Genomic DNA, 14832 nt, shown 5'->3' with positions numbered 1-14832 from the left:
GCTCCCTTTTCACTAACAGACTGCAGAGATTCTGCTCCTTCCAACTACAATTCTTACAGACTTGAATCTTTCAATTAAACCTCAAACTGTGTTACAACTCTGTTGCTCAGAGTAGTATTATCCATTTACACTTGTGCACATTTGCAACATGTTCTGTGTCTACATCCCCTTACTGCACTCAATTGCTTGCAAAATGCAAGATTCCCCCTACACTGTTGCACCTCTTTAAATTCATGTGAGGTGGCATTTTACTGCAGAGATTCTTTACATCCTCTGCTGCCTTAAGCACTGCTAAGCAGCTTTCCGGCTGTATTTCCTCAGCATTACAGAAGTAGCATAAAAACACAAATCCTTCTTTCTTGTGCCTATTCTGTCCTGTGCTCCAACAAGAGCCCTCTTGTAGCAGTTGCACGATCACTTTGCAACTCCCCAGACACGACCATAAAAACGAGACGCTGTTCCTCATACCGGCCATAGAGTGTTAATTGCATATTGATTAAACTGTTCAGAAAATACCAGTAAGACACACGTGTACTTACAGGAAAAGTCAACCATTTGTTAAAGTGTGTATTTTTATTTACAGTTAGAAAAACCCACAGGGTTAGGAAAAGAGCAGCTGAGTGTGTTATCAAGTACCTCTATAACTCATGTGACTACCAGCAACTACACGGGAACTAAAAAAATCCGCCACATCAAGTGCAGGTTAAGGTCTCCTGTGGGATGATGGCCACGGCAGCTGACTGCAGAAGCTATATTTAAATTATTCGGAATTACATTTCAAATGGCCGCAACACCGCTCTCCACAGTCAGTGGGTAGAGTCCAGCCGTAAAGCTAGAAGGAGATGTTGCGGGGTTGGGACCTGACCGGCACGAAGGGGCACCCCTGGGCAGGGAACGGGGCGCGGGTGAGCAAGGTAGCCCCCCGCCCAGGCCAAGGCGACCCCGGGCACCATACAGCCTGCCCACACCCGAGCGGACGGCTCACCCTGACCCCGCTCACAGCCGAAGGCTGCGCGCCCCGCACACCGCTGCCCACCCCCGGGGGCTGGGCGTACCCCACCGACACCCCCAACCTCACCCATCCGGGGATGGGCACGGCATCCCCGCGCCCCACGCCTTGCCGTGGGGCCGGGCACCGGCAGGAGGGAAGGACACCGGCGCTGTCCCCCGGCGACCCCCGAGCCCACGGGGGCCGGTGCCGACGCCGTTCCCTCCCGGCCGGCCCCGCCGCGGCGAACAAAGGAGCGGGCACCGGGCACCGCCGCCGTCCCCGTCGCCCGCTCCTCGCGGCCGGTGCTGGGCGCCCGGGGAGCCGCCGCGGCCGGGGATGCTCCGCGGGGCGGGGGCGAAGCGCGGCGAGGGACCGGGAGCGGGGAGGGCAGGAGGGGAGGGCAGCCAGGCAAGGTACAAAGCGCATGCAGCATCCGCAGGGCTGGGAGCGGGGAGGCACGCCATTGTGCTCGTACTCACTTCTTATTTACCGACCCGGTGCCCTCTCCTCGCTCCACGGGCAGGCATTTTTTCAGGGCTCGGGGAGCTACAGTTAGCGCAAATTACAAAGGAAGGAGGAGAAGGAGAGGAGGGAGAGGAGGAGGCTGGCGGCTGGCTCGACAGCGGCAGGGGCGGGCGGGCTGGCGGCGCGGCTCCCGCGGGCTCCCCCCGGCCCCGGGGCGTGCGAGGTGCCTCACGCCGCGCATCGCGCATCGCACATAGCGGCGTGAATGTGTGTGTGCGCGTGTGTGTGCATGCGTGTGAGCGCGTGTATGTGCATGCGCGTGTGTCCGTGCGTGCCCGCGTGCGCGCGTGTCTGTGTGCCCGGGGGCGTGCGGAGCGGCCCGAGCCCTTTTGTGGGGCTGTTTCCCCCCCCACACACACACACCCCGCCGCAGGCAGGGCGGACGACGCAGGGGCGGTGGAGGGGGACCCGCGGAGCTTTCGCGGGGGAGGGCGGCGGGGCACCCGGCGGAGGAGCGGCACCCCCGGCGTCCCTCCACCAAGTCCTGAGCCCTGCTGGGCCGGGCCGGTCATCGGGCTCTGCGGGATGTGACGGGGGAACAGAGGACGGCAGCCGTCCCCCCACCCGCTTCCATTTTAGCCCGATGGATGCATCGGAACTGCTGCTAGAGCCGCGGGCTCCAGTACCGAGTTGCCTGAATTGTCCTCGGTTTTGGCCACAAGCTAAATCTCCGCTTCCCAGTCATCTGTGGCTATGCCACACTGAGGTGTTGAACTTACCTAAAAGGCAGGAGAGCGTTTTCCAGGAGGACCCAAAACCTGCCTCTAAGCATGGCTCTCTAAAAAGTCAGCTCACACAGGTACAAAAATTAGTCACGGTAACAAATGGGTATAGGTCGCAAGATCTAACACCAGAGGTTGAGTCTGCAAAATAGCCAAAGGCATTCTTTGGGTGCTTAATGGGATATAATCCTGCTCAAATCAGCAGCTCCATCAGCAAATGCTTCTAAAAGCCACTTATTTTAACACGTCCATATAAATGTGACATAATATAAATGAGTGCAATGCTGAGTTCCTCGGGACTCCCATTTTAGCAGTATCAATCACACCAGCCCTCTTGGCCTGCCCACAGCTCTGTGTTTGTGTCTCAGCCAGAGTCCTCATCTCTTGCTCCCTGTCCCACCAGCACAGCCAGAAGAGAATGCATTGAGTAACAGGGTGCTGGGCCCAGCCCAGGAAACCTCACTGCAAGCAGTCCGTCTGTCACAGGGAGGACTTCAGTCATGTAAGTCCCAATCCTCAAACAACAGAAGATAAGCAAAACACCTGCTCCTACACCCTAACGCTCATTCACTCAAGAAAGCACCAGAAGCCAGCCCTCTGAATCTTGCAGATTCAAGCTGGAACTCTTTTTATACAGAAAGGATCATCATCTTCCACCCTTCCTGCAAAATGATGTCTCAGTCACAAGCGTATGTAAACACTCTCTGGTCCTAGCTCACGGAAAGGAATTGTTCCATATGATTTCTTCTAGCATCCTATGGGAACACAGGCATGAGCCTTTTCCTGCACACTGAGCTGAGTCTGTGTAAGATATTGTGGAAAATACTACTACATGCCTTTCTTTAGCAATCTAAATATTTGGAATACAATTTTGTTTTTCCTTGAGTGGAGGAATTATTATTAAATGTTGAGAAAGGCTCAGACTTACTGCTTACAACTGGAAAGCAGTGGGAAGCCTCCCAACAGCTTTGGCAGAGTTGAGTCAGGCTTCAGTAAAGGCATACAACCAGACGGGTGGGAGCCATTTTGAGCAGCAGAAGAGATCTACTCCAGGAAGAACTGTGTTGGTGCCCTGCCTTTAACAGATGAAAGCTGGCCTGTGAAAGTAATTATTGCAATTAATTACCTAGGAAACATCTCAAATATCTACTTTGAACAGGCTGGTATTTTCTACCTCTCATGATCGCAGCCACAGGCCTCAGCTGGAGCTCACTGATCGCTTAGAGTGGATTTAGAATCACAGAATCATTAAGAAAATGATAGGAAAAGACCACTGAGATCATCTAGCCCAACCCTAATCCATGCCCACTAACCTACATTCTTCAAAGCCACATCTAAACATTTCCTGAACACCTCCAGGGATGGTGACTCCACCACCTCCCTGGGCAGCCTGTGCCAGTGCCTCACCTCTCTTTCTGAGAAGAAATGTTTCCTAATATCCGACCTGAACCTCCTCTGGAGCAACTTGAGACCATGCCCTCTCATCCTATCACTGCTATCTGAGAGAAGAGGCTGATACCCACCTCACCAGCACCTCCTTTCACAGACTTGTGGAGAGTGATAAGGTCTCTCACGAGCCTCCTCTTCTCCAGACTAAACAATCCCAGTTCCCTGAGGCTCTTCCCATATGAACTGTATTTCAGGTTTCAGATCCTTTACCAGCCTTATTGCCCTTCACTGGACATGCTCCAGGGCCTCAATGTCTTTCTTGAACGGAGGTGCCCAAAACAAAACTTAGGCTTTGTATTCTCACTTCTACCAGTGATACAAAAACCGCTCCACATATGGTACCTCTAATGACAGGTAATTTCCAATACAGCAAGAAAAACAGCATTTCTTTTGTGGTGTAGAACAAAAGCTATGTTATGTGGCAAACCCTGTGTTCTTAATGCCTTATATAGCACCAGTATTTAATCCATAGAGTCACACCCTCTGATATTTTATTGTAATGTACACCACATGTTGTTTGAATATTGTGGTGACCATTCTGACCTCAAATTTGGAACTGACATTCAAACAGTTTGAAGTGTCAGACCTGTAATAGTCCTGAACTTTTCTAAACAAACACACTCAAGTTCAGTGTATTACTGACAAAGCATACCACCAACTAACATAGGCAAGATTAAGTAATAAAAGGGGTTACAACACAGAGCTCCAACATTGCAAGCAAATGCTGCTGTGCCAAAGAGATTCAAATGAACAAACTGAAAGAAAAAATCATAAATGCTTACAAGACCAAGGTTCATCTATTTCATGCTAATGTGAGAGGTTCACAAAGTACAGGACTATCAGAAGCCATCTAAAAATCTGTTGTCATGAGCTTGGGATGGCCACATGACCCACAAAGAGTGTCTATAGGAAGCTGCTCAGTGCTTTGAAATATTAAAAGCAGGCACAGCAGAAGGGAGCAGGCATAGGAAATTGCTGTGACTTGATAAACATAGCAATTGCATATTCATACATGTAACAGCTGTAGATGACCTAAGATTTGATAGAACAAGAGCACACTTGTTAGAAAGTAGTTATTCTGAAAGAATATCTCCCTAGAAAGTTAAAAAAAAAAAAAAAAAAAAGGCCATGTAGAAAATACCTTTATCTGTTGTTATTTTCTGCTGTTTTCAGCTCAGGAGCCAACCCCTCCCTTCAAGGCCAGGAAAAGCATTTTATGCCAAAGCACGAGGTTTCTCCAGAGCCCAGCTGCTGGGTTCACCAAATTCTGTTCTCCTCCAATCAGCTGCAAAAGAGGAGGCATCCCAGCTTCCAGTCTTTATTTAATTGCCAAGGATTTCTGCATCCCCAATAAACTGTTTTGGCACAGCTTACAATGAAGGTATTTCCCTCATGCTTACTTGCAACACAAGGCCATCTCTAGGTTTCTCTGCAGAAACACAGGTTTCCCTACCTGCTATACCCAGAGGGAAGTGTGGAGAAGGCTCAGAGATGGCCTGGGTATGTTTGGGCACACAGGTGGTAATTCAGACTTTCTGTTCCTCCCGTACCTACTGCACAGAAGGCGGACTACACCACTTCTCACCAGTCTGGAAAATACCTGTATTCAGCTTTGCTGTATGTGCTCAGGCATGCAAGTACCTCACTGACCTCAGCAGGCAATTGCTGCTCTTCAGATGTGCATATATTTGTGTTGCCAGAGTGAGAGCCACTGATTGAGCAATGCATCGCTAGGGGCTTCAGGCCTTAATAAGGGTTTTGGGCCTTGTTGTGGGCACACCATCTTGTCCTAGAAAGGAAAGGGCGCTTCCTCTGCTAGGAGAACAGAAACCTCTGCCTCTTCTCCAAACAGGTCAAGTCACAGACCCAGATTGAGGGTAAACTTTCACTTGTGCTATTTTACTACAAGAGAGCCCAGAAGAAATATTTACTGAGTTAATTTTCAGACTTCTTTTACTTATTCAGCAGGACTTAAAGTGACTCATCTCTTGACTTCTTCAGAGACACTAAAAGATCTCTGACAGTTCTTTATGGATAATTATGACATTAGGGCCATGCCATGCTACTGTATTCTGCCATTAAACCATTAGTTACATCCTGCCATGAGAATTTATGCTGAATGGGGAAATAATCACAGAATCATTAAGGTTGGAAAAGACCTCCAAGATCATCCAGCCCAACTGTCCATCTACTACCAATATACCCCACTAAACCATGTTCCTTAGTAAGTGCAACATCTGAATTGTTTCTTGAACACCTCCATGGTCGCTCCATCGCCTTCCTGGGCAGTTTGTTCCAGTGCCTTACCACTCTTCTGGAGAATAAATTTTTCCTAATGTCCAACCTGAATCTCCTCTGGTTCAACTCGAGGCTGTTTCCTCTCATCCTATGTCTAGTTAAACAGAAGAAGGGGCACAAAACTGAATATAGTACTGCAGCTGAGGCCTCACCAGTGCTGAGTACAGAGGGATGACTGCTTCCCTGCTCCTACCAGCTATTTCTATTCACACTATTTCTGATACACGCCAGGATGCCATTGGCTTTCTTGGCCACCTGGGCACACTGCTGGCTCATGTTCAGCTGAGCTCGATCAATATCTCCAAGACCATTTCTTCCACACAGTCTTCCAGACACTCTGACCCTAGCCTGTAGTGTTGCCTGGCTTGCTGTGGCCAAAGTGCAGGACTCAGCACTTGGTCTTATTGAATTTCATTGCACTGGCCTCACCTCAGCAATCCAACCTTTCCAGATCCTTCTGTAGGGCCTTTCTACCTCCAGGCACGTTGAGACTTCCTCCTAATTTGGTGTCATCTACAAACTTACTGAGGGTGCACTCAGTCCCCTTGCCTAAGTCATCAATAAAGATACAGAGGACAAATCCCAATACCACCCCTGGAGAACACCACTCACGACTGGTCACTAGCTGGATTCAACTCCATTCACCACCACTCTCAAGCCAGTTCTCTAGCCAGCAAAGAGCAGACCTGTTTAAGCCATAGATTGCCAGCTTCTCCAGGAGAACACTGTGTCAGAGGCTTTGTCAATGGCATGCAGCCCCTTGTCCTTTGAGCAGACAAGAAGAGAGTGGAAGTCCAGGGGCTGCAGGTGCTGTGCATGCTCCAGTGGCATGGGCAGCATCAAGCTCCTTACTTTATTCATACTTTGTGCTCTCTCTGGGCCTCTCAATGCCTCTTTACCACTAGCTGCTCCTCTTGCTCAAATGCATGCAAAATACGTGACCACTTTTAATTTGCATTTGTAAATGAGTTAAGCATTATGTACTGCAACTTGAATATGTATTACTGAGTTCTACATACCTTGAGTATCTGTTCTACAGTGTTATGAATTATTTGTTCAGAGGAAAAGTCATCATTGCTCATCTCATCAATTCATAGAAAAAATGTTTACATGTGCCCATCTATTATCATACAGCTCAGATGTCAGTTTTAATTAGGCTCTAATTCTTTCCAGTGCTAGTAATTCTTATCTATTTATCCATGTGTGGCAAGTGGGAAGTTGTTTTAGAATCCATAAAGTACTCACTGCTGTAATTAATATTGTGAATGTGTATTTTTCTTTACTGGCTTGCAAATCTCCCAGTGGGTTTCCTCCCTGCCTGCATCGTGTTACCAGATCTAATGGGATTTATTTGTCACATGTTCTGCCACTGTTTTTTCATATTTGCTTTCACAAATCTGTTATGCTTGGACAGCTTCAGAGGCAACAATTATAATTAACTTTTCAATGCCATTCTCATCAATGATAAATGTGAGTTGCCATATGTCACCTTTATTAAGGTTTATTTATGCACAGGATAAACTTACTACTACTTAGAATTAGTAATTTCCTTGAGGGATTTTCGATATTGCTTTGGGTTGATTACAAATGTGTGTTTTTTTGTAATCATCCAGATGTTCTACAAAATTGCCATTTTGCCATTTGTTTTTCATTTTTGCTAGTTGTGGTCTCTTTAAAATAGGAGACTGACAATGGGAATATCTAGAACTAGTATTTGGCTGTCCACAACCATTAGCAGAAATCATGCAACTGTCCTTTTAGATTTTCATGACACAGCTGGATGACTTACGACATGGAAACCTAATCTCTATATTGCCTCCATAGAATGGAAAAAAGACTTGGAATACTTTGAAAGAAAACAAAACACATATAAGACCACACATGTGAGACCTGACACAGAATGACCAAAGTTCACACTAACTCTAAAGTCAGGATTTCTTAAGTAAGCGGGTGCTTGCTTTTAAACAATAGCTTGTGATTCGATGCTATATTTGCAAAGTAACACGTTAACATTTTAAGGCATTCTGAAAACATCTACATTTGGCATAAGAATCTGTAAATAAAATAAAATACAGAGGACGCTAGGAGTCACCTAAAACAGTGTTAGTGCTCTTTGTGTACAGTAATCCACAAACAACTTTTAGAACAAACAAAACAAATCAGAGAGAAGAAAACAGCCCAGGCAGTACCAAATAAATATCATGCAGGAATAATGAAAGAACTTTCTAGCAGAAATAAAGAATACAAAGAGCAGATGAAAAAGGATAACATTAACTATCATTTACATTTTAAAAAGCACCAGACTTATTTTACATGACTGTAACCATAAGAAAAAAATTCAATGAAATATATTAATTATTTTCAAATGTGCACAGGAGGCTTAGTTTTCAGGCAGTCTCTTAGCTGCATGGAGATGCATCTGGAAAAGATGCTACAGATTTTTTTTTTTTATAGAAAGACTGGCATTTGCTAGTCATTTTTTAAAAATTTCATTACTTGTTCTAAGGATAGGCATCTTATTTTATCTCTTCTCAATTATTTTGTCATTTTTTCCTCCCCCCATGCCAGGCACAAAGCTCACAAATCACACTGTGAAACTAAGCTGTGCACTGATGCTAATGTCAAAATATGGCAGTTGCTAGTGATGGTTATTTAATTTAAAGAAGCCAAGAGCTCCAGCTCTGAAAACTCTAGGCAAAAAATAACTTCTAGATTCACATTTAAGCACCAAAAAAGAGGTGAAAAAGTAATTTCGTATCACATAGAGAGATGCTGAGAATTAGAGCCTGGCATTCACTAAACAACTTCTTAGCCTTATCTCCAAAAATCGCCTGCCCTACCAGTGACCAAATCTTCCTGCTGTAGTAAAAGTACTATCTGAACAGCACAGACAAGAGTCCAGATCAACAGTCCAGTGCTAGCAAGAAAAATGAACAGCTGTCATTCAGATACACTGTGCATTGACATTGCTCGTTATGTCTGCACTTGAGCATTTTCTTTATGTGTAGACCCTGACATTATGGGCTTGGTGTTTGAATCCTGGGTTGGTAGCTGTGGTCAGCACTGTCAGGAGAATAGGCTACAGGTTCAGCCTCATCCTTTCAGTTCTTAAAGTACTCGTAAACCTCTCACTTTTTTTTGTTGTTTGTTTGTTTGTTTGTTTTGCTAGAAAGAAGGTTTCCAGTTTTGTTTTCCATTTATGTCAAGCATCAATGATTCCACTGTTTTGTAAAGTTTGTGGGAGAGGTGATAAAGTAACTTTACTTAGTTTCTTCACGTGAAGCAGCAAATATTAATATTATAAAATTCTGCAACATTTCAGCTGCCTGGACATGAGGGATATTCTATTTCTAAAGTCCTCTGTGCTTTAATATTTTTATAATCACTTACTCAAAAAGATTGCTTGCCCTATAATATAAGTGAGATTTTACAAAATTATTTATATCAGACTTGTTTTTTTTCTAGATTATTTATATTAGCCACAGATACAGCAGAAGTGACCTACTGTTAAAAAAACAAACAACAACAACAACAAAAACTTCCAGTAATGCATTTTTGTTTAAAAAGAGAATACACGAATTTAAGAAACAGGCCAAGAAAGTTAATAGAACCATAAAGAAGTCAATTCCTGAAATTATTGCTTGCCTAGCTTTTCATGTACTGTCTCATAATAACTTCAGATATTAAGGTGTTACTGCTCAAAAAATTTACTCAAGGCTTTATCCTTTAAGAACATGAGAAGAAATCAACATAAGTAGAGAGTGAGGAAGCCTCAGGCTGAAGATTTGCACTATATTCTTTGGGACTTATTGGTAAATTCCTTCTTTATTTTAGAGGAAAGATGTGATGGTTTTTCATACTCACAAAAAATTGGCCATTAAATTTTGGAAAGTCTGCTAAAGTAATAGTACTGTGAGTAGTAATGTAGACTTGTGGGGGAAACATCCCCTGTTACTACTTTACAGGGTTGCAGGGAGTAGGTCCTACATTCTGCTGGCAAATCTACATACAGATAGAACAGATGTGAAAGGGTATGAATATACCCACAAGCAGCCATATGGGTATACTAAGGAAAGTGCCACATGCATAAGGCTGTGCAGCACAACCCCAAAATAGTCAGCTCCTGAAGGTAGAGTAGGTAGAATCTTTAAAGAAAGTGCCTTCTTAAAGCAAGGCACTCATCATGGAAACTTAGCTTAAATACAGTAGCTGGCACGTCTGTCTTGTCTCTTGTTCTGAGTTATCTCTGTGACAGCTATTTTTGCTTTTTCTGTGTGATTATGCAGGTCACAGACATGACATTTGACTTGGGCAGAGGCACCTGTATGCGAAACTTTGATCCTCAAAACCACTATCTTTTTTAACTTGTGCGGCTCAGTTTTCACTGCTTTTGGACACAAATACACTTCCCACCTTGCTGCTTAGCACTAATGTCTTTCTTACGCCCAATTGACCCAGAAAATAGGCCTTCTTTACTTATCTCCTCAGGGGTATTTGTTTGGAAGGCTTCTCTGGAAGGCTAGCAGAACAAACGTTATGTAAACTGTAGAGACAGTTGCCACTTTCTTTTAAAGCATAAACAAAGGAAAGCTTCAGCTATTTTTCAAGCAATAGTGCAATGACTGGAGAAATCTTTCAGAACACGGGGGGGGGGGGGGGGGGGGGGGGGGAGGGAATCCAATTATCTGTTCTGAATACAGGAATTGAAATATACATCTTTTGCCCTCCTGGTGAGAGCCTGTCACCAGAACTCGCCCAGTTCCACGAGGGCATGCTTCATGCTCTCCAACTCCTGACACATTGCTGGACTCACGCATGTTGCTCTCTGATTGTGCCTAGTCACCTGGAAATATGACTGAGCTTTTTGTTGTTTTCACCTGCATACCAGTGCAAAATAAGGTCTATACTTCAACTGTTATAAATGGTAATATTCTTACACGGGTGCTAGAAAGTTTAAGCTCTTTTGCTATCAGCAGAGAGAATTTTACTGCAAACAGGTAAATGACCTGCTTATCCGCAGGCCAAGTACTGAGCTCATTATTATATTTCATCTTCTTAATGAATAAAAGGTTTCTTTAGAGCCTGTTAGATGCTGACTTCTGACTGAGTCTACAATGGCAGGAGGACACTCCAAAGGCATCTTTGCAGAACAAACACTAACCCATGGCAGGATGCAAGAGGACTGGATCCCAGGACCGAAGTACTGTGGGCATTATTTTGGAAATTAGTTTGGCACAAGTGCCTACCAGCTACATGAAAAAGAAAATGCACCTTCATCCCTAACTAAAATGAGATTTAGCTAGAACATGTTTTATAGTTTAATTTCTCTTGGCTCTCTGCAGATAACAGCGATCTTAGCATACAAATCATATCAATTTTTATTCTTTTTTTTTCAGTCTTACCATTTTAGTAATAATAAATTAATTTTATTTTTAACTAAACACTAGCTACTGATAAGAAAAAAAAATCCAGGATGTCTGCAAACGTTAAGTATCAATTCTCTTAGTACATGGCAAATGCTTCAGCCTGTTCTTACAATCCTGAGCAACCCATGTCTGTCCTCTAGCTTGTAAGATCCAGTCTGGTTACCAGAAAAATCAGACTACATGTGGAAATTAGCCTTTACCATCTCTATTAATCAGAATCTTTTAAGTAGTCAACAGAGCAATAAGAAGATGGTATGAGATTTGAGGCATCTTCTTAGATGTATGACAGTGTTGTAATCTAGCAGGCATTAAACAACTCTCAAGCAATCCCCATTCTTCCAGCAGAATTCAAGATTTGTGAGGTGAGAAAAGGAGCAAAGGAGAGAAAAAAACACTCCTGGCTTAGTGATTCTGTATTCACTTGGCAGAGCAGGGCAAGTTCCTGCTCCAAGGACTGTTTATGCATTTTAACAAGTGACAGTTTCAATGAAAAATCCAAGTGCAGAAACAAAATACATCTGATCACTTCTACAGATATTTATCATTGATAGTCATCATCAGTCTTAGTCAGCAAACACCACACCATCTCACTTTGACTTCTTTACTGATTTTGCTTGTTATGCATGAAGACAAACCTGCAAGGATGCTGTAACATGCAGAAAATTCCTGCTAAATCAGTCCAAACAGATTAATTAACAGAATTAATTAATTTCAACCACGAGATCAAAGAAATGTCCCATCAGATGACTGTTTAGAATAACGCAAGAAAGATTAATTTATATCCCAGTGTTCTCTTGATCCCAATAGTTTGTTGATGACAGAAGAGTACAAAAAAAATATCATTTTATCATCAATCACTTTCATTACTATTTGAATCCCTGCTGTGTACAAGGGTTGACACATTCAAGGGTTTTAGACAAGAACGCAAACTGTCAGTAACCACTGAACTTCTAGTTGCTCAAATGACCACTTGGGAAAGAACACACACAAAATAGCTGCTGTGGCGAATGTTTAACAGAAGGCTTTATATGAAAAAACACAACTTGTCTCTCTTGAAGTTAATAACATTCAAGCCATATATAACAATTACTGACGAACCTGCAGCAACATGTCCTTCAGTGTATTCGTTGCACACTATAGGTAGGTATACTTCCAGATTACCTGCACGTACTACATTTAGCCACTAGCAATAGGCTCTAGTTATTCTTATAATATTAAAATATTACTGCATTGTAATCAGTTTATAATAATGAAATAAATACTGATCCTGTTTACACACTCCAGCAGTGCAAGAAGATCAGAGCTATCAAGCAGCAGAACACACCACTGGCATCTACTTACGAATTTCTGACCTCAGCACAGATCAGAACTCTTCCCTTAACACAGACATACTGTTACACAAGTGTGCGGAAGTACAGAATTTTATGTTCCTTAGCCTCATACTCACTTAATGCTACAGAATGTATAGTGCCAAGCCAGGGACTTGGAGCATCACCAGTTTGTGGAAGGAATTACGTGGCCCAGCAGCTTGCAGTAGTGCAAGGGTATGTATCTCAGTGCTTCTCCCAGTGCAGATCCCTGCTTCCTCAATTCCAGTATACTGGTATATATCTGAGTTAGACTACAGTAATGTAAATAAAGTCAGCCAAGTTTTGATTGTTATCTCTTGTGACTCCACCTTTGCTCTTTCGACTCAGCCAACACAGTGATTTCAGGGTCACCATGCTTTATGGTGATGCACCAAGCTTTATTTCTCTTTCAAACATAGCAGATGCAGCCCAAAGCTAGAGCTTGAGCTCTCTATTTAACATAGGGGTAAAGTTAGTCACCAAAGAGCTACCATGAGCTAGTCACTTGGCAAGTCAGCTGAAACAGAAGTGGACCAAGCACTGTCACATTCTATTACTTAAATCTCTCAAGGGAGGATCTGTTTGCATATCAGATTCTAAAAGTCATTTTTGGTGCTTTCTTTTTAAAGTACCTGACAAGTAAAAAAGAAGAGGGAGTGAGAAATGGGAAAGAACAAAGAGCTGGAAGAAACCACTCATGGCGACCAACCCAGCACCTGAAGAACCTTACCCAGAAAATGGGAGAGGAGATCTGGGCTCACACCTTCTACCTACCTTTGACCACTTTCACCAGCAATGAATTGGGTGGGGTACCCTTAATCCTCAAATTTTTAGCTGCTTATGATTTTGGCAATAAACCATTTCCTACTGGCATCCGTGTCCTAACAGGCCACAACTGAATATTTTTATTTCATTTTAACACATGCCTTATTCTGGAAAATTCCCATCAACTTCAAAGGAAGCCTAAAAACTTAAGAAGAGTTCAGTTCTCACATTATCTGTGGCCATGTCTGTATTTATTTTCCCATACAAGCCTTAGCATGCTTCAGGGTCCTGCTCAGATCACTCAGAACAGTACCTGGCAGCAACATGCCATAGCTCACGCTCAGACTCGGGGCTTAAGCTTCCCTGTAAGGGAACTGGGTCATAGAGGTGTGGGAACAGGAAGGTCTCCTGCATATCATGACAAGTAGTAGACTACCTGATTAAGAAGTTTCCCTGGTTATTCAACAGAGAACAGCTTTCAGAAAATGCCAACTGCATGAAAGCTTAAAAGGCAGATACTAAAAAAAAAAAGCGTACCTGAAAAGAAGCACGCATAGCTTGGTTTTGGATAAACTGGAACTATCATAGAAACCCAATTATTATTATTAAAAGTTAGTGCATGGACCAAGCCAAACAACAGTCACTCATCAATTCTCAATGGAGAGCATGGCAACTATTCAAACTGACTTTTTCCTTTCCTCCTTACTAGGGATTTGAGGTTGACCAATACTGTTATGTGCACTTTTATCAAGGAGAATGAGAAAATAGTGACTTGACACACTCTATTTCCTAGGAAAAGAAATTTTTAGCAGGTTGCAGTTCAGCTCTCTGTATACTCACTTCTCAGTGTGCAGTGATAGAACCAGGCCACTTTCCTCCTTTTTAAAGAACGTTTTTTTCTAATATTTCCAAAGATATAATGGATACAGTGAATAGAAAATTTCCTTATCGTGCACATATTTTTAATTACTTCTGATCTGTTTTTTACATTTTCCTTAGCATTCTCTTGTAGTAGTAATGATGACTGGTTTTTTTTTTTCTTGTTGCTTGGGGAAATTTGCTTTCTTATATATATAATTTTTGTTTGGTTGCTGTTTGTATCTTCATTTAATTGTCTATTTTTAAACTATGCTTTTCTTTTTGCCTTTGAGTGCTCTTGGCCTTCTAGCTTATATATTTTCTCTGTGAGAAGTTGTATTGCCTCTGTCTCCATTAACAATAAGTAAAATTCCATGTTTTCAAGATACTACTTTCCAATTATGTTTAGTTTGTATAAAGCTATTATGGAACTGAATTCACCACTGCAC

At 43.2% G+C, this 14832-nt stretch overlaps 1 protein-coding gene across 2 annotated transcripts in view; it reads right to left on the bottom strand.

Annotated features, from left to right (window-relative positions):
- KCNK2 (potassium two pore domain channel subfamily K member 2) overlaps positions 1–14832 on the bottom strand; it is a 118415-nt gene that overhangs the window by 68176 nt on the left and 35407 nt on the right. Inside the window, exon 1 of one of the 2 annotated variants that reach the window (XM_052681157.1) lies at positions 1471–1757. The exons of the other annotated variant lie outside the window; for it this stretch is intronic. Within the exon in view, the coding sequence (XP_052537117.1) occupies position 1471 (1 nt within the window). The 5' untranslated portion in view covers positions 1472–1757. Of the gene's footprint in view, positions 1–1470; positions 1758–14832 lie in introns of those variants that run through there. 2 annotated transcript variants of the gene reach the window in all.

This window comes from Tympanuchus pallidicinctus, unplaced genomic scaffold, assembly GCF_026119805.1.
Source record: "Tympanuchus pallidicinctus isolate F22 unplaced genomic scaffold, pur_lepc_1.0 scaffold1, whole genome shotgun sequence".
Lineage (NCBI taxonomy): Eukaryota > Metazoa > Chordata > Aves > Galliformes > Phasianidae > Tympanuchus > Tympanuchus pallidicinctus.
The sequence above is the reverse complement of the archived record's forward strand: the minus strand, read 5'-3'. Positions and strand labels throughout refer to the sequence as shown.